Below are 20,894 nucleotides of genomic sequence, written 5' to 3'. Positions count from 1 at the left end.
CTCTTTGTCTAGCACCCCATCAGTTACCTGGGAGCCAAAAGCCTAGACATCCCAGATCTCCCTTTATTTTTAATATTTTTAATAGAATAAAAGGAATGTATCCCTAGGCAGATACTAGGCATGTTATGTTTAAATACTTCTCCTAAATAGATACAGTAGCCTATTGGCAAAGATTGATTCCCAGTTCCTAAGGATTCAGAGGTTCTGTGAGCAGAATTTTTCAGAGGTTTTTTGTTTGTTTGTTTGCTTGCTTTTATGTGAGAACAAAATATTGGGAGCAAAGTAGATCTCAGATGAAAAAGTCTAATGTGTATGTTTTAAGACTATTTCCAGTTGGGACAGTTAGTAACAATACTTCTTAATTTATGTAAGTCGCTACAGATAGGTTACTCCAGCTACTCTACCTTCCTTCAAAGAATGATGGACATACTGACCCATCATGACCTTATGTTGCTAGGGTGGGGAATCTATTTGTGTATTTTTAAGTAACAACAATAATAAAAATGTGACCTTCTGATTCTACCACCTTCACCACTGCCTTGGACTGTTCTAGGACCATGATTTACTCTGAGATAATGTGTTTATTACACGAGTGTTGATATTTGAGCAGCTTAGGTCTCCTTTAAATCATACTTCAGACACATAAAAGAATGCATACAAGATAAACTAATTAGAAACTAGTAGTCTGGACAAAATAAAAATCAAAACATTAGCCACACGCACACACAAAAAAACCAAAAAACAAAACATAAGCCACAAACTAAAACTTTCAAGGAAAGAAAATCTTAAATACAAAGTAAATGTCAGTTACTTTCAAATTATCTGCTTCTTTGTTTCTCGTCTGTCTGTCTCTCTCTTCTTGATTTTCTAGGAAGAAACATTAATTTCTGATCTTAAATAGTTCTTGGCTAGTTCTAAAGGACAATAATGAACCAGTCAAATTACAAATCTTGGTCACTTCATAGAATGAGAAGATGTAGCACAAATACAGTCTAGGACAAAAGAAGGACGCTTTCTTGTGTTAAATCTATCAGGATATGCTGAAACATATGGTTATATTTACATGAATTTTTAAAATAGTTCAGAAATTTTTGTGTTTGCTATTATCTCTTTAAGCTTGCTTTCTGTATTCCCAAGAGACATTTGTATACTCTCTTCTGCCATCAGGAGTCTTTCACTGTGAAAGTCTAAGAATTACTGAAACAGTCAGAAAATAAAACCCAACAACCCTAAATCTGAGCTCAGGAGTTCAAGTCCCAGATCCAGCCCCTTACATGTTAACTGTGTGACCTTGGTCAGGTCATTTACCTCTCATTTCCACACCTGCAGACTGAGACCACACCATTTGTGATTTTATGTAGCTCTTAAACTATAAACTCCTATTCAAATGTAAGGTATAAGTGATATTTTATTTATGATATAAGTGGTTCAATCTCCCACTAATGATATAAAAGCTCTGGAAAAAAATATAAACTTATACTTCAAAAAGTATGACCTCTCTCCCCGTTAAATTTTCCTTCCTTCTATGGCATTAACAGAGATATGGCAATAGTGAAGCAACACATAGTTTTCTGTAGCATCACAATGGAAAAAGCTGAGAGTGAGTTATTGGGAACTGAAGTTATAAGGAGATAGAATAGAGAATATAGACTATAGTTAATCCCTTGAGAAGAAGTAACAATGGTCCTAGGAATTAAGAGAGGGTTGGATTCCTTCCTGATTATTGTTGGAGAGGCCAAGACAGGGACGTAACAAGCTGGTCCTCCACAGCTGTGCTGCTTTGGCAACCTAAAGATTTTTCTGGCTCACAGTCCTGGCCAAACTGTGAAAAATGGAGCTGTCCACCAAAAAGTAGGAAATCTGCAATGGAAATAAGTAATAGATCTGGATGCCAAAATTCACAGATCACCGGAAACAATGCAAGAACAGCTAGTATTTCAGGATAGTAATTTGCTAATTTTGAAGTTCTACTTTATTTATGCATTCTTGACACGTCCAAATATGTGAGTAAAAAGTAGAATTAACTGTCAGAAAAGAAGTACATTTCAAATGTTCTCAGCCAGGGTTTAGTGGTATCCAGGGGCTTTCTCTTCCTCCCAGTAGGAATAGCACACTATTGGCCCCAGTGAAGCTGTTGTTGTACAAAAACTTTTTCAAGAGTTCATTAAACAGAGTTGGTCAAGCTAGCTCTCAAGATAAGAACCCTGCAAATGGTTATAAACATATGATCCGCATTACAGTTAGTCTTGGCAAAATGATCTCTATCAGATTTTGTCTCAAGTTTTTCCAACTCTTGACATTTGAATATTCTCTTTGCTCCAAATGAATTAATGTGCTAATAACAGCTTTTTGAAATAGAGTCAACTACAGAGATTATAGATGAACATTTATCTACTGTTATCATAACACTAGTACAATTTTAATAAAAAGGCTGGAAATAATATCCATTTAAATTAAATCAAGAAAAAAATAAGTTTACTTTTTCTGAGAAAGCAAACTGATAGTTTTTCTCTTTGATTTCCTTGCACTTTAGAATGAAAGGCAGCTATTAAACCTTTAAATAAACCTTTAAAATAAACTGTACTATATAGCAATATTTGGTTTAGTCTTTAATGAGCCATTTTTTGTTATTTTATAGGCATTTGAGAATGATAATGCCTCCTGAGTCATAGACTCTTCTAGCCCAACCTTTCAGGGAATGTATATGCATTGTCAGACACCATGGAAGAGTAGAAGATGAACTGGGTTCCCATATTGTCAAAGAAGCTCTGTGGTCTGCAACCTCTCCTGATCTTGATTTTCTTAGTTATAAAACTAAAGCACTCAATGGGATCCATGTTTCTAATTTTTTGTTGTTCAGCCTTTAAATAACATTTGGAGTGCATCTGATTACATTAATTCATCCCAAGAATCTGTGGCCCATTAGTGACAACCTCTGAACAACAGATTCTTTAAGGAGCTCACTAAGCCTAAGACTGTATTATTCTAGTGTTAGAGCAAAGAGGGGGAATGAGAAGGAAAGACTAAAGTACTACTTACTTTTCAAATACACGTCTGATAATCAGCAAGAGAAAAGCATATGGAATTGTCATGTATAAATGAGAAGGTTTTACATAGACGAGTCCATCATGATCCTCAAGATCTGACCACTTTATTGTTGGAGGAAGCCAGAATCTTTCCAACCAGAACCATTCTTTAAATGTCCAAAACATTCTAGAGAAATGGAAACAGAAGACATTAGGCTTGTAAAACAAACACGTTAACATTAGGATAACATTAATCACCTTCGCTCAAAATGCCAAACCCAGAAAGTTTAGAAAATAAGGCAAGAGGCCTAGCACAGTGGCTCATGCCTGCAATATCAGCACTTTGGGAGACTGAGGCAGGCAGATCACGAGGTCAAGAGATCAAGACCATCCTGGCCAACATGGTGAAACCCTGTCTCTACTAAAAATACAAAAATTAGTCCGGTGTGGTGGTGCACACCAGTAGTCCCAGCAACTCGGGAGGCTGAGGCAGGAGAATCGCTTGATCCCAGGAGGCGGAGTTTGCAGTGAGCCAAGATCACGCCACTGTACTCCAGCCTGGCAACAGAGCAAGACTCCATCTCAAAAAAAGAAAAAAAAAAGAAAGAAAATAAGGCAAGAATGGAGTATTATTATTTAATGGATTGTATGATCCTTCATTGCATTAAACAAGAATTACTCTTCTATACCCTCATATCTTTATGGCATGGAAAAACTAAAGTTTAACACATCACTGTTCACACTTTCGGCAAAACATGTGAATATTATGCATGTGTATTTTCTTTTTGTATGATTCTACAGTATAAAAAAATAGGCTTTACAACTTTAACATGCCAAAAGTTAACGTCCTGAAGGCTCCAAGTAGGTATAAATCATCACTAGCACCCTAAAAAATTCCCCAGGAAATAAGGAGCAGGCACGTTTCACTTCATATTACAAGGAAATCAAATTAGTCTATGTAAAGGAATATTTATTAAGATTCTGTTATTTGTGAAGTGCTGTGCTGGGCACTGAGGATAAAACAATTAACAAGACAGGGTTCCTGCCTTGAGGACCTAATAGTCTTGTAAGCAAGGCAGGCCTGAACAGATGATTTCAACACATTTTTTTTTTTTTTAGGTATGATAAAAAATGTATACAGGTTGCTGTGGGAACAAGACGATGGGCACTGAGCCCAGTCAGGAAATATCAGGGAAAGGTAATTGTAAGAAAAAATCCTTGAGATATCTTGAACAATAAGTGGAAATAAGCCAGGAAAAGTAGGAAAATGGGGAAAAGGGAATAGAAGTCCTAAGAAATAAAGTATTAATACCACAGTCAAGTAACCAGAGCATAGAATAATGTAAATTATATGTTTTAATATCATTGTTTAGGCTATGATCATTTTGGACTTGGGATTTTGACTTGAGGATGTGTTGATTTCGTCTTTTAATGTTTAATCAGAAAAAAAGGAATCAAAATGTCCTCAGATTCGCAACAAGGTTGTGAAAATAACTCCGTCAAAACCTCTTAATCTGGAAAAAAACAAGGTATACATAGAAAACTACCAGTGGGTTGGTACTACCACAGTGAATGAATGCAAGGTGTGGAATGGTAGGTTACAAATAAGTGCCCAGGCACTGTAGTGGATTGCCCTGTCATAATCAGTAATAGCTTTTCCTTCTTTTCAGAAGTATTCTGAAAGGAATACTTTGGACAATAAATCATATGATCACCCTCATTAAAATGCTGGTGGGACAAGCAGGCTAGGTCTTAGAGGGCTTGCTTGCATTCCATGCTAAGGAGATTGGCATTTAGCTGATAGGACCCACTGAAAGGTATTATGCAGAGGAATGAGATGGTCTGCTATTTTAGAAAGGTCAATTTGGTAGCCAGCTCCTCTGTGAGCCCACAGGGTGTCTTTGTGCTGATTAGAGGAAGGTATTCTCTCTAGGCAGACACAGCTCTGCCAAGCCCAAAATGATGAGTGGAATGAGGGCTGGATTTCAAGCCCACTCCCCACTTCACCTCACCCAGGCACATGCATGGCAGCTCTTCTGGCAGTGGCGTGAAGCACACCTCAGGAGATGGAGCAACTAGAGAGCAATCAGCTCACAGCAATAGATACAGTCAGCAGAGAGAAGGTTTGGCCAGAGCAGTGGTGACCAGAGGGAATAACGTCATTTGTGGGATGCAAATCGGGTAGAGGATAAAGGGAGCCCCAGAGAGAAGTGAGATTGATGGGGAAGCAAGAAAACTCAAGGGAGTGAAGGTCAAAGACCTGTGTGTTGGGAGTGAGGCCACGGGCCCGAGGGTAACGGGAAGACTAGATCAGAGGGTAGGATACAAGAGGGGAATACTGAAGTGACAGATTTCTGACTGGAGATGAGAAAGAATTCCATGGTGTGGACCCCAATGTCCTTCAGAAAGATTCGCACCAAAACCAAGAATTGAACCCTGGTGAGATAATTCCCTACCTCATCTCACCTCTTACCCACTGTTCGGAGAAGTGCTAACCCAGTCACCCCCACACCTGCAAGGCTGTGCCCCTGGAGAAAGGCTGCCTTCTTTTCCACGGACTATTCTTTTTTTTTTTTTTTTTTTTTTTGAGACAGAGATTCACTCTTGTTGCCCAGGCTGGAGTGCAATGGCATGATCTCGGCTCACTGCAACCTCTGCCTTCTGGGTTCAAGCAATTCTCCTGCCTCCATCTCCCAAGTAGCTGGGATTACAGGTATATGCCACCATGACCAGCTAATTTTGTATTTTTAGTAGAGACAGGGGTTTCTCCATGTTGGTCAGGCTGGTCTCGAACTCCCGACCTCAGGTGATCTGCTGGCCTTGGCCTCCCAAAGTGCTGGGATTACAGGCATGAGCCACTGCACCCAGCCTCCATGGACTATTCTTTTATTAGAATTTCTACCCTGAGAGGGAGGAGTGAATCCTATTTATACCATTGCAAAACTGTGTAAATATGGTGGAACAAAGATCAACAGCAAAGACTTAGAGAATATTTCCTCTCAATTAGGCTTTGGAGCTACAGAAAGGACAGGGGTGAAGGAGTGACCCTGGATGTCAGACTTGATCTGGGTAGGAAGGTATAGTGAGAACTGGTAACAGAGCTGTTAGGAATTGATCAACTTTCATGGTTGGTTTGGTAAAATAAGTGAGGACTCAAGCTTGGTTGCCTGAACCCTCTGACATAACTGACCAAAAGGGGAATTAAGAGAAATCTATTTTGAAGTACCTGCCCAGAACATCTCAGAACAAGAGCATCCACAAACCTTTGAGTCAAATTCCAGCTAAAGTTCAAACTTCCTAGAGACTTGAGAAACCAGTCGAGGCCACAGAGTCTCTCTGTAATGGGCAAAGCTTATGCCAGGTCTGTGTTCCTCAACTGCATCAAAACTAGATACTCCTGCAAGGGCAAAGATACTTTTTTTGCCTAGAAGTTTGCCTCAGCATGTTCCTTACTTTATTGGCTCCAAATTTAATAGATAAGGACTCAGGGAACAAATAGCAATGACACTGAGTTAGGTTTTCCCTCCAGTATTATTATAATCACTGTTATACAAAACAGCTTGCTCGCCCGTAAAACACAACTCAAGGCAGTACAGATTAGTTCATGTAATGTGAAATATAACTAATCAAATAGTTTATCATGGATATGTAGGGGTTACCACTCTAAACAATTCCTTGTGCATTACATGTAAGCAATGAATTAAGATCTGTTGAAAGCCATAGCAACTTTAATACTCAACAGCCAAAAATATTTAGGGAAGATGGAAAGAACTCAAGAGTTGAGGATGGCCTCTTGGAAAATGTAGTCCAAACTGAGAAAGACAATAAATCTACGTTCTTCACTCTTTCTTCATGTGCTGCCACCAAACATCAATTATTGCAGCTTCAGAAGTGTTAAGAACCCATTTTTCACATCATACACCAAAATTAAAACAAAGCACAGATCTAAATATAATGGCTAAAATTGTGCGACTCTTAGAAGAAAATATAGGAGTAAATCTTTGTGACCTCGAGTTAAGCAAAGCCTCCTTATATTTCAAAAGCACAAGCAGGCTGGGTGTGATGGCTCACACCTATACATCCATAGTCTTGGGAGGCTGGGGTGGGCAGATCGCTTGAGCCCAGGAATTCAAGACCAGCCTGGACAACATAGTGAGATCCTATTTCTACAAAAAATACAAAAATTAGCTAGGCATGGGGCATGGTGGCATGCACCTGTAATCTCAGTTACTCAGGATACTGAGTTGGGAGGATTGCTTGAGCCCAGAGGCAGAGGTTTCAGTAAGCCAAAATGGGGCCACTGCACTCTAGCCTGAGTGACAGAATTTGGTGGCCAGCTCCTCTGTGAGCCTATGGGGTGTCTTTGTGAGCCATAGGGTCTGACAGACCGTGTTTCAAAACAAACGAACAAACAACAAGCAAAAAGCACAAGCAACAAAAGAAAGAATAGACAAATGGATACTATCAATGATGAACCACAGAATGGAAAAAATACTTGAAGGTCACATATCTGAGAAGGGACTTGTAGTTAGAATAGGTAAAGGACACTGACAACTCAATGAAAAAAACTGACAAATAATCCAATTTAAAAATGAGCAAAGGATCTGAATAGGCATTTTAACAAAGACAACATAGAAATGGCCAATAAGTGCATGAAAAGATGCTCTGTCTCAGCCATGAGAGAAATGGAAGTCACAACCATACCCAGCGATACCCTTCACACCCACAGTTGCCATCCAACAGATCACAAGTGCTGACGGGGTATGAAGAAATCAGGACCCCCTCCCCAACCAGACACTGCTGGTGGGAATGTGGCAAAGTGCCACTGCCATGGAAAACAGGCTGTTGGTTTCTTAAATGGTTAAATATACAGTTGCCATAAGACTTCGTAATTCTACTCCTAGGCATATACTGAAAAATATAGAAAAGATTCATGCTCAGTATGGATGACCCTTGAAAGCATGATGCTAAGTGGCCAGACACAGAAGGCCACATATTGTATGATTCCATTTACATGAAATGTCCGGAAGAGATACAAAGTAGGTTAGTAGCTCCTTAGTGAGGTAAAGCAGAAGTGGGGATAGATGGGGGAAAATGAGAAGTGGCTTCTGATGGATACAGGGTTTCTTTTTAACGTGACAAAAATGTTTATATACTAAAAAATATTGAATTGCACACATTAAATGGGTGAATTGCATGGTATGTAATTTATACCTCCAAAAAAATTAAAAAGTTAGATAGCCTTCTTCTCAGCTTCATCAACTTTTAACCTTTATACCTTTTAATCTATGGCTTATCCTGAATTTCATGCTGCAGCTGCCTGTTTTTCATTTATGGTGCTTAAGTTTTACCTCCCAAATTCTCCTGAGTCAAGCTTGCATCCATGAACCCCAAAAACTAAATAAAAGAAATAAAGACTATAGTGAGGTTCAGACTTCAGCATGACTTTAAATTTCATGACTTTATGGGAGAAAAAAAACAGTATGCTTTAAAAAGTAAAATTGAACTCTCCTGAAAAAGTGTCTCTCCCAACTTATGGCCGCTTGAAAATAAGGGTGGTCATAGACTCCATAAGCCAATATTTCAGCTCTGGGCATGGGCTTTAATGGTCCAGGCTACCCCTCCAGGCAGCCTCATCGTCCCTCAAGATGAGATCAGAGGCTAAACAGACAAAAGAAGTGAAGACTGTGACAGTCACTCTTCTCTAATCCTCTCTGCCACTTCAGACTATTAGCAAGAAACAAGTCACATTCTCATGGCCTCTCCATGGCTGCTCTAAGGCCACAGCCTATGACAACCCACAGCCAGAACCTCTGGGATCCTTCAGAGTCACATTTACCTGATCCTAGTGTACTGGACATGTCATTTTGGACATGCCACCAGCTCAGCACCCAGCCCACATAGTAGTCAGGGAAAATTGCCACCATGTGCGAAGTTAGTGTGATGCCTTTCCCACTGTGAATGCCAGAGGGGGCCATTCTCCATCTACTGGCATTGACCTGACCTTACAGCTAGTCATTCAGATGCTTTTCTTGGGACCGAATCTGGAGCAGATAATGCTATCCAGCAGTAGCAGCAGATGGCATCCTGCCGAGGCAGCGGTGGCCGTGACTACTGCTGCTAAAAAGATAGTCGCGGTCTCTCAGCTTCTTCGATTTCCTGATTGTCTTGGTTTCCACTGTCATCCAAGTCTAGTCCACTAGCCTTCCTTCAGTGATGTGAGTCGCCTCCAATGAAGTCTTTTATTTAAGGTACTAAGAAAGAGGTAAAAGAGGTAGATTCTATTGCCTACAACCAAGAACCCTGACATACATCCAGCATCTTCCACACCCTCCTTTAGAGAAACTGATGACTCCAATTTGGTTTTCTGAACCTAAAGTGTAGCAGAGGTACCTGTTTTTAAGATTCATAACTGAGAAGTACACAGCCTGCAGCATTTGTCAGTTTCTCCCTCTGTTTAGCCTCTGACCTCATCTTGCTGACAATGGGCACTCACTTGCTCATTTGTCCCTTTTTCTTCTTTCTCTCCCATTTTTGCCCCGCTCTTCCTGTTGGAAACTTGACAATGACACTCTTAGTTACTGCTTAAGGTGGTTTTTCTCCATGTAAAGGAGGCTGCTGGCTTCCCTGAATACCCTTAAAAAGATGCTTGGTGAATGAAAAAAACATATCACCTATACTGTGAGTAGACCGATACATTTGTGCTGGGTTAACTAAGTAAGTATTGTAATACTTCAACAATACTTAGATGGAAAGGACAGTTACAAAATACTGAGATGGAGAGATATCTGCGTTTTTAAAACTCCACAGGTCACTGCTGTGAAAAATTCTTAACCCTTCACAGCAATGATTCTGTCATTTAAGGACCCTGATTGTGAGTCACTCACTTTTTGGTCAGTCTCAGGAGCCCACTGATGCCCACATTAAGTTCTTAGCCCATCTCCCATCTTTAGTCATTTGACTCAATTCTAGCAATTTCTGGCAATTTAAAAATAAACTCTGTTAACAACTCTTCAGTATCTCTGCTTGGAATTCTCTTGGAAGCAAATGTACTTATTTACCCTTGGGTCATTCCCAGTTCCTTTTTCTCTCTTCAGCTACTCAAGGCCTCTTTTTCTCATCCCTTGTGCATTCTCTAAGTTCTGCAGTTTTTACTCATATAAAAATATCAGAAGAAATTGTGATTTTATTTACATAAAAAATATTTCAGGCTATTTTTTAAATAAGAAATATTTGCAAGAAAAATGCCAGTGGTTATTTCTTTGTACTTTGAGGGAAGCAATAGGAACGGATGAGGCATCTCAGCCCCAGCTGTGTTTTTTGCTAATACTGTGGAATTCTTAAACCTTATTTTCAACTTGGCAGCCACCAAAAGTTTCCAAGAAGACAATGTAGCTAATGTAGGGGGTTCATGGTCATTCTTTTCTAACCTCATAGGTATAGAACCTAATGTGTAAATGAAGACTGTTGAGCTACTTCCTCAAACGGATGCCATTCCATTCCACCTTAGGACTGAAGGAATAAAACTAACTGGGCCACAAGTTTATCACTACTCGAAGCAACATTTTTGTAAAGTTTTAAAAAATATGACAGTCTAACTCTTGCTGATGTAAGAACTCCAATCCAGGATGAGGCTTTGGACAACATCTGGTAATTATTCATCCTATTCATACTGTAAGTTCCATACCAGCTTAGAAGATATCGCTATAGAACATATCCCTCAGATAGAGGAGAGCAACAAGAAACTATCTCTACACAATAGAAGGTCTCTCTCAGACAGAGAGCAGTAACAAGAAATGGCAAGGTGGGCAAACAAGTCAAACTGAAGTAAAGGTATTTTTCTGACTGACAAAGTGAAAGGATGTGCTTGAGTCAACATTCGCAATCTCTGAGTACTATTATGGTTGGAGGATATGAGTTGGCAAGAGCTTTTGAAGGTCAGGTGACCAGCTAGGTTATAGGTGACCATCGTTCTCTGGTGAAGGGAAAGTCAGCTCTGTAACAGAAGGACCTTCTCTGTCTTGCTCACTATTGCCTACTCAGAGCTGGCCACACAGTAGACACCAAACGAGTATTTACTGAACGAATGGATGTAAAGCTTACTGGGGCTAGAATGCATTTTTGAACAATCAAAGAGTGATGCTTCAGCCAAAAATAAAATCTGATTCAATGATCTGAAAACAACCTCATTTTTGTTAGTTGTAAAACAATTCTTAAAATTTGGTTAAAGGGTTGGGTAAACATGTTTATCTACATTAGTCTGTTTGTGCTTTCTTTGGAACCAGCTCTACAAACCCAGCCAAAAAAAAAAATGGTATGACTTTAAGATAAAACACAAAGGAAAACATTAGCATCTACGCACCTCCTGTGCACACCATTAAGACCAAGCCCACTGTAAATTCCAATTCTAAATGCATTTAAAATTGTACCGTTTTCACATGAAGAAGATAATGCAAATGACAGAACAATTTAACCTTGAAGGATATTTACTGTGACTAAGTTACTGCATTAAAAAAAAACTATAAATGCTTTAGGCTCTAACTGTAAAAAAAAAAACTGAAGAGAAAAAAAAGAAAAATATCCTATACTTTAATGTAGAGGAGCAATTAACTTACTACAAGACAAAAAATAATTTTAAGGAATTCTTCTATACAAAATTTTACAATTATATTAATTTAAAACCTGGAAGAAATTCATAGTAGACTTAGAGACTTTTTAAAAAAAGAAAAATTCAGAATATTTGTGACAAAAATATGCTGTCACCTCAAAGATGTCATTAAGTGGTATCAGGATGCTCCCAAGTATCCATTTATTCTTTTTAGTCACATATCCCTAGCCCCCACCTAAGTTACACCTGGCATGTAGCTGCCTGTTCCATGAGGCGGTATTCTCCAGCCTCCCCAGACGTGGCACGTGTGACTATGCCTGGGTCAACGACATAGGGGTGGAATTGATTTGCATAATCTCCCTAAAGACCAAGCTGCATGTCCTGGTTTCTCTCTGCCTTCCTGATAGCTGGAGATGCAGCTGATAGGACAGGAGTGATTTTTAAAGCCAATTAGCTCATTAGCCCTGGGCCACTCATATCTGTACTGTTACATGCAAGAGAAATGAACTTTTATCTTAGTCATTGAATTTTGAGTTCTCTTTGTTACAACAGGTGAGACTGTGACTCTAACAATACAGAGAAAATAATAGAAAAGATAAGTAAACAAGAGCTATCATTTGTGTTGTTTCCAGGTAGACTGTAAAACATGGAGACTTCTGCTCATCAAAAGATACCATAAAGGCTGGGCACAGTGACTGATGCCTGTAACCCCAGCACTTTGGGAGGCTGAGGTGGGTGGATCACCTGAGGTCAGGAGTTCGAGATCAGACTGACCAACATGGTGAAACCCCACTCTACTAAAAATACAAAAATTAGCCAGGTGTGGTGGCAGGCACCTGTAAACCCAGCTACTCAGGAGGCTGAGGCGGGAGAATCTCTTGAACCCTGGAGGCGGAGGTTGTAGTGAGCCAAGATTATACCACTGCACTCCAGCCTGGGTGACAGGGCAAGACTCCATCTCAAAGAAAACAACAGCTTTAAGAGAATAAAAAAGTCACAGTACAGACTGGGAGAAAATATGTGCAATATAAAGAACTTATATCTAGAATATAGAAAGAACTTCTATAACTCAATTTAAAAAAAATAATCCAGGCCGTCTCAAAAAAAAAAACAAAAAACAAAAAAATAAATAAAATAAATAAAAATCCAGGGACTTTTTCCGTCGTAAGTCCATTGGGAGACTGGGTTTCCGTTAATACTCTGTTACATGCCCTAGAGAGAAGCATCATAAGTCTTTGCTCTGCTTACAGGGCTTCTTTTATGAAGCTTGGGCCAGTTGTCAAGTTAATGCCTCTCAACTCCAAACTCATCCTTTTTGTCTGCTCTGGGAAAATGGATTCAATCCCTTTACGTATTTTCCCTTTGCCAGCTGGCCAGGAAACTTTGCCAGAAGAGGGTCATGGAGCAACATGCTGGGAGGAAAGGGTTTTGCTTTTGTGATCTGGGGCACTTACAGTGAAGGGCTCCAGCAGCCCCCAGCCGCCAGCAGATTTCAGCACCTCCCTTGGGGGTGTTGTGGCACCGTGCCTCCGGGGAGATACCTGCTAACGAGCAGCTCTCCCAGCACCCTATAAAGCAGATTTATGGCAAGTTCCAGAGGGCTGGTTTCCAGCAAGTTCCGCTGGTACCATAAAGACTCCTTTCAAGAGGGTCTGCATGTCAGCCTGCAGGGAGCCTCTTCCTTGGGTGCTTGATATCCCAGAGGTGTGACTGCTTCTTATACCTACTAGTCTAATATTCATCAGAGTTGTTACTAGCCAATCTCCCATTATTCTAGCCCTGACTGGACCCAGTCTGCCTTGATGGAAAAGTCCAATCATCTTTATATGCTTACTCTAATACTAGATATCAAAGGCTGAGGGTATTCTAAGCAAGTAAAAAAAGGTCTATGAAGCCCAAATGAGAAGGGAGAGCCCTCTCATTTTCCCCCCTATCACTGTTGGTAGAGTTTGCTTTACTTTATCGTGCTTATAAATTAGGTGATGACTTGAGGTTTCAGGATGATGTGATTCTGCCCTTCTGCTCCCACTGATTCCAAAATTTAAATTAATGTCTCCATGAACCAGCTTTCACTTTCCACTAGGGCAATACTTTCTCGTTGTTACTAAATATAATTGGGATATTTTCCTAGCAAAACTAATAAACCTCAAAAATGCCAATTAAATTGGCATCTGTGTGTGGTCAAGTTCCCTTTCAGGCCAGAGCTCTCCCCTCACGCTCTTCTCTTCAAGATGTGTTTCTCTTGGCTCTGAAATAAAACTCCACAATACACTGTGATCTAGGTTGCCATCTATCAGCCCCTTCCTAACCTAAATCTTGAGCCAATGAATTAATTCTTAGAAATGCTCCAGGTAGCTACTGCTGTCTCCTGTTGTGTGCAGAATAAACTCCACTTGGGGAAGGTTCTGTCAGAGGCTTTTTGTCCAAAATGAGTCCGCCTCTGTCTGGAGGCAGCTCCCTATCTTACCTCTACCTGCACTCTCCTGGAACTGCGATGCTTGCAGGAGGGCCCTGGTTGGTTGGACCCCTGCCTACTTTTCCAGTCCTTCTGTGCCCCGCTTCCCCTCAGTCTGTGATACTGCAACTGTGAGGGGTCTGCTTTCTAATCTTTGAAAGCAAAAGGCAAAGTTCTTGTTTTCTTTACTTTTTTTTTTTTTGAGATAAGATCTTGCTCTGTCACCCAGGCTGGAGTTTAGTGGCATGATCATGGCTCACTGAAGCCTTGACCTTCTGGGCTCAAGCAATACTTCCACCTCAGCCTTCTAAGTAGCTGGGACCACAGGCGTACACCACCACACCCTGCTAGTTTTTCATTTTTAGTAGTGACAAGGTCTTATATATTGCACAGGCTGGTCTCAAACTCCTGGGCTCAAGCAGTCCTTCCACCTCAGCCTTCCAAAGTACTGGAATTACTGTCAGAGTTCTTTTTTTAGCCTTGAGGCATTTGCATAAGCCATTCCTTCTGCCTAGAATGCTCTGCTCACCCCTTCTCCTCACTCTCTCCTCCTAAATCCTCAAGTCTCCATTTAAGCATCTATAAGATCCTCATCTAGGCTTTCCAGAGCCCCAGATCCCCCAAGGTTCCATAACCTGGCATAGAGAAGGTACAAATAGTAAGTGGTCAATACATATACCACAGCGGTCAAGCACATGGACTTTGGAGCCAGGCTCCTCAGGTCTAAAACTTAGTTCTGACACTTAACTAGCCACGTGCCCATGGACAACTAGCATGACCTCAGTTTCCCCATCTACAAGATGGAGTTGATCATTGTACCTCACCTCCCTGCAGGGTTGTTAGAATGAGTAAGTGGGTAAATGCTTGTAAATCGCTTTATTTCATGTCTGTTAAATGATAAATTGGAGTCAAGCTATTAAATACCATGAAATTGCCCTTCTAAAGAAGGGAACTACATAAACTTCCAGGTCCTAAAATTCTGTAATTGACACTTATTAAGTTAGAAGAAGTTATTTAAAAATAATATTCAGTGCAAACTACAATATAGTAAAATTAACTACACGCATCTGTTACTGGTGGCAACATAAATGATAGTATCCTTTTGGAAACGAGATAATAAATTTTAGGAGTCACTAAAATGTTCAAGTGTACCTGGGAATATACATAAAACTGAACACAATTTTTGAAAGCTACAATTAATAAATAACACTTCAATGTTAGTAATACTAGTTTTTAAAAACCAGAATGTTTAAGCACATTTGAAATATTACTCCAGATAATATCCAGCTAATGTTAAAAATTATAAAATGTACCAACATGAAAAATCCCATGACATATTAAAAAGTAAAACCCAAATTTATATCATACTATGATTATATGATGCATATGATCTCATTATATGATACTATTTTATACATATCATATGTATGTGTGTGGGTATAAAAATAAAAACTAGAAAGAAACATAAAAAATAATTGGTATACTAAAATGATAAATTCTGGGTGGCTTAAACTTTTAAAATATTGTTACTACTGATTCAACATTAGGAAAATGTATCATTGTTTTCTTATTTGATTATTCAAATCAGTGAAAGCAAATTTTATTCTAAAAATCATGCAACATCTAGCCCAATGCTATAAATATGACGAAACTGAGTCCCAGGGAAATAAAATTGCTTTATCTGAGTAAAGCCAGGAAAGCCAGTGTTTTTCCAATACACACTTAGTTCCCCCTGACCAAATGATGATTTGTTTCACATTAATATTTTAAGAGGCTAATTTTTTATAGTAAATGTTTCATATACAAAAGCTAATGCCTTCACACAGATAATATGTGGATTAAACTGATTTGAAGTAAGGCAAGTTTGCTACCTAAATAAAAACTTATCACAGCCATTTTACTCACACAAACAGCTAACTACTGGAATCTTTTGGATTTTAACAACTTCAGAGAAAATACAAAGTGTACTCCCTTAGTCAGTAGGAAGACAGGCTCTTGAAATCTACCTGTAAATTGACTTTACAGTGTGGAGGTAATAAAGACACAATAGCACATGGCTTTCCAGGAGGCAGTGCTCACCAAAATGTAATTCTCCCAAGGCCCCTTCACCTTAATCTGCTCAGGCTCGTCTTGGCCTGATCATTACCTCGACAGAGATTATCAAAGGCCCACTCAGGACCCAGGGTGGTAAGTGAGCCAGGAAGTTGACTTAGACTGGTAATGTGGATAGGAATTTGCAGAAAAAACAAGTATAACTGAAATCAGAGGGGTGTAAAGCAAAGTTACAGAAATGTCTTAGAAGAATGTAAATCTTAGGGTTCCAAAAAAAGGGATCCAAGGTGATGGGGAGGAACACTATAAGATTGATAGTTCTGTTTCCAAAGGTAGAACTCCCCTCCCCACCTTTTGATGGTTCACTTTAGGAATCTAAAATGTAAATTGGTGGCTGGGTAAGTAGGCAATGGTGTTGCAACATTAAGAAATGTTAATCCAAGTAGCATCCTGTCAGCATTTCCTTTCCAATTGCTGGTAAACATCTTGCTCCTCTCCACTGACCACCTTCTCCTCCCTTGCCTGGAGAACACATCGTGCCTCACAAATTACCCTGTTATTAGTGTCGGGCACAAGTGACTGGTCCAGGCCAGAGCAAAGGAATTGGGAAACTGCTGCCAGTGAGTCACAAAGGGCCTAAGGTGAGTCACCTGGTTCTGTCTCAGTTTTCCCATTTGAGGGACTAAAGGATTGCCTTAGTGTCTGCAAAGACCTCCTGTGTGCCACTCAAGGGTGCTGCACTGGCTTCCCGTCACCTTATCCAGTTAGAAAGGGGTGGGTGAGGCCGTTATACAAATTGCAAGCTGGCAATTGATGAATACAATAAAAATAACAAACAAAAATGAGTGAATGCAGCACTTCACATACCACAAGCAGCTATAAGTCTTGCATAGAGCCTAAAATCTTTCAAGAGAACGGTGGCTCTACAGTCAGGAAACCTGGTTTGAGGGCCAGTCCTGTCACTTAGTAGCTGAGTGATCTCAGGCAACTCAATCTCTCTGAATCTTTGTTTACTGGCTTGTTAAATGGGGTTAATTCCACCTACCGCAAAGACCTGTCATGGGACTAAGGGAGATTAGGTATACAGACGTACCTGAACACAGTAACCCACAAAGCTGGGTAAGTGTTAAGTAGTAACCTCATCTTATTATCCTCCCCTACTAGGCACAGGAAAGAATCAGATGTCAGGATGGTTTAAACAATAAAATTAAATACTAAGTTTTAAAAGATTCCTCAGAGAGAGAAATGGGAGAACTTCCTATGGCTTCATAGCCTCCTCCCCCATCATGTTCTTATCTCTCTCACTACTGGATAAAGATAACTGGTTTCACAGCCATCTTTCAGTAAGGAAAGCCCACATAATGGGTACCAACTGTGCTGAGTAAAATACCCAGGGACAGGTCCTGGAGAGTCTGTGTTGCAGTGTCAGGTGGTTCCAAGCTTTCCAAAGATGGGCCTTACCCGGGAGAATGCCCAGATTTCCCTCCCAACCCCAGCAAACGGGAGTAGGATTTCCAGGACAGGACATGTGAGAACCCAGGACCTAGTGACTTGCTAATAAAAGGAGTTTGGGAATCTGAATGCCATTTTCACCACTTTCCAACTACATGGCTTAGAGCAAGCGATGTTTTCTAAGCCCTGAATTCCTCACAAAGCCTGAAAACTTAAAACTGTGGTTCTGGAGTCAGGAAGCCCAGTTTGAAGGTCAGTCCTGTCACTGAATAGCTAAGGGATCTTGGGCAAGTCAGTCTGTAAAAATAGACACAACATTTTATGTTTATTTTGTAAGTTCTACATTAGGATTAAATAAAATACATCATGTGTCTCAATTACCTAATGTAATGCCTGGCACATGGCAAGTGCCTGATATACTGTTGGCATTGGTACTGCAGTCACTATTTACATTTCCTCATCAATGGCACTGTGCCTTCCAAGTGGCACGATGGCCAGCCAGCAGTCCCTCCTTTCCTACAATACCCTGATCAGGGTTTAGGTCAGCCTGACCAAGTGTTGGTGGGGGAGTGGCTTTTCTGAGGGATAGTGTCACTTGCAGGTTGACTCATTTCCTCAGTGACAGCAGGATTTCTTACCTCATAAAACTTGCTTGGGCAGTGCCACCAAAGGAATCATTTTATGAAAAAGAGTAGGACCTAGAGGAGGGTGTGAGGCCACCTCTTGATCAAAAAGGAATTTGGAACATCTGTCTCTCGCCCACAGATAAAGAGGAAGCTGGGTCACTTTTAGGAAAGGATTTGGGGTTACTAAGGTACGCCGATGAAGCAAGCTCCAAATTTTAATATTTTAAAATAAGTTTTTGTTATGTAATGTTTGCAGTCAGCATTTCCTGTTGTACAGCCCCCGCAAGATAAAGCACCCCTTGGAAAAGAACAGGATGACAAAGATTCTAGTAGTTCTTGGAGGAGGGTGGGGTGCAGCGGGTATGAGTGCCTACAGGAGAGGCAGGGAAATGGTGAAGGAGTGCAGAAAAACATCCCCCAAATACAGTCTCAACTGCTTTCTTTTCAGACTCTGAAATCACGAGAAAAGTCAGAGCAATATCTCTGGCCAAGGGCCAATGGCACTGAGCTGGGGGATTAGGCACCTGTTGGAATAGTTACTGTTTTCTACCTTGAGCAAATGGGGATTGGTCATTCATCTCTCTGGCCAGGGCAGCTGCTCCCTCTGTCAGTGATCACCAGCCCTTGCTAATTACTCACCAAGAGAAAATAAACCATAAGACTTCACACTGGAAACAGGCTAATCTTTTCTGTCTAGCCCTGTCTAATGCAAGAACCCTCTTAAAGAAAAAAATGTATAACACCCCGATTTTAAATAGATAGGGGGGTGACAGAGAGATAGACAAAGACAAACACAGAATGAGAGAGAGAGGGACAAAGAGAAAGAGACAGAGAGAGACACACACACAGAGTGACAGGGAGAGACAGGGACAGAGAGAGAGAGAAGGACAGAGAGAGAGAGAGAAGGACACAGAGAGAGAGAGAAGGACAGAGAGAGAAAGAGAGAGCATGGCTCATACAGAATATCTGCAGTGCCTGGAACATTAGAGAAAAAATTTCATTTATTCCATTTTTTGATTAATGATTAAATCTATGACTTTGAATTTAGAGATACTTCGCTTACAAAGATGTCTGGCAGAAAAAGTCTTGGGCATATTGTTTGAAAATGTAACATATTATTTAAAAATAAAAATTTCCAGACTTTTCAAATATACATTCTTTCAAAGGAGTATCCTTAAATTTCTGTCAATATGCATTTACACAATTTTCACATCATCTCTCTGCCTATTAGTGAAAATCAGCTGGTATGAATGTGAGATGATACTGTGCTAATAACATACACAGGATTTCCTAGCTCAACACTACACCAGGCACATGATCAGCTCCTTTTCCCTGGGGGATCAGTCAAACATGTGCCAATGTGATCTTCTGATTCTCCTCTATTGATCTTCATCTGGGGTCATGGGGTTCCTAAGCCTTCTTCTTAAAATGCTTTCTTTAAGACTTATTGGATATTTTATTTTAAAAAATTCCGCCAGATTGGGCGTGGTGGCTCATGCCTGTAATCCCAGGACTTTGGGAGGCCGAGGCGGGCGGATTACCAGATCAGGAGTACGAGACCAGCCTGACCAACATGGTGAAACCATCTCTACTAAAAATACAAAATTAGCCAGGCGTGGTGGTGTGCATTTGTGATCCCAGCTACTCAGGATGCTGAGGCAGGAGAATCACTTGAACCCGGGAGGTAGAGGTTACAATGAGCCAAGATTGTATCACTGCACTCCAACCTGGGTGACAGAGCGAGATTCTGTCTCGAAAAAAAAAAAAAAATTGCCAAAAAATATACTTGGCCAAAGTGCTACTGTGAATCACAAGTCCAGATTTTGTGGCGGAGAACGCTGGAGATGAGACAGTGATGGAAGTGGACTTGGAATTGAACTGACCACTCTGACCCCCTTCACTACCATCCCCACCTTCCAGCAGCAGCTCCAGGTGCTATGTGAGGGGACTCAGAGTTCCTCAATGTTATTCATGTTCATGAAATTTAAATATAGATATCTTTAGGTTGCTCTAAAGAAAAGAAATGCTCTGAAAAAAAAAAAGTGAACAGAAGGGTCATATGATATTCAGCTTCAAATATACCAACTATTACCTAGAATATACATATAAAAGACACTAAACCTACATGGATTCTAAAAATATACCAAGATAGCCATCTGAGCCTCAGTGATGCCCTCTTGTTTGGGGAGAGGGAGAGCCTTGGATTGTTTCTCTTCCCTGCCCAGTGAAGTTGTTTCTCAGTAAACTGCTCTTCCTGTTAGCACACAAGGTTAGGAATGTCACTCATCTGCCATCTTATGAAATCCCAGCCACTCCAACCTTTGCCACGCTTCTAGGTCGATGTTTATGGAGCATGGAGGTGGAAGAAGAGCAATACTTAGATATTCCACAGCAATTCTGACATTGCTCAGCCTTTGTCACTCTGTCGCACATCAGTCAAAGGTATGATTAAGTGCCAACTGTGTACCAGGATGCTGCGCTTGATCCTCAGGAGCAGCCCCACCCTTACATCTGGCCTTAATTTAAAAGACCCCCACTCTGGCCCTCCTCTGGCCTCACTTCTCCCTTGGGTGAGGAGTCCATGGGTTCAGGGAGACATGCACACCCACATCCATGCCACCTTTCCAGACTTGCTAGGTGATTAAGGATCCTAGAATTCCCTGCCTGAGCAGCTC

The 20,894-nt window shown here is 40.5% G+C and overlaps 1 protein-coding gene across 1 annotated transcript in view; it reads right to left on the bottom strand.

The window, feature by feature from the left end:
• The window catches only part of CERS3 (ceramide synthase 3), a 129,447-nt gene that overhangs the window by 91,407 nt on the left and 17,146 nt on the right, over positions 1-20,894 (bottom strand). Inside the window, exon 4 of the mRNA XM_030931779.1 lies at positions 3,040-3,213. Within this exon, the coding sequence (XP_030787639.1) occupies positions 3,040-3,212 (173 nt within the window). The 5' untranslated portion in view covers position 3,213. The remainder of the gene's footprint in view (positions 1-3,039; positions 3,214-20,894) is intronic.

Source organism: Rhinopithecus roxellana, chromosome 5, assembly GCF_007565055.1.
Source record: "Rhinopithecus roxellana isolate Shanxi Qingling chromosome 5, ASM756505v1, whole genome shotgun sequence".
Taxonomy (NCBI): domain Eukaryota; kingdom Metazoa; phylum Chordata; class Mammalia; order Primates; family Cercopithecidae; genus Rhinopithecus; species Rhinopithecus roxellana.
This window is presented reverse-complemented; position numbering and strand designations above follow the sequence as displayed.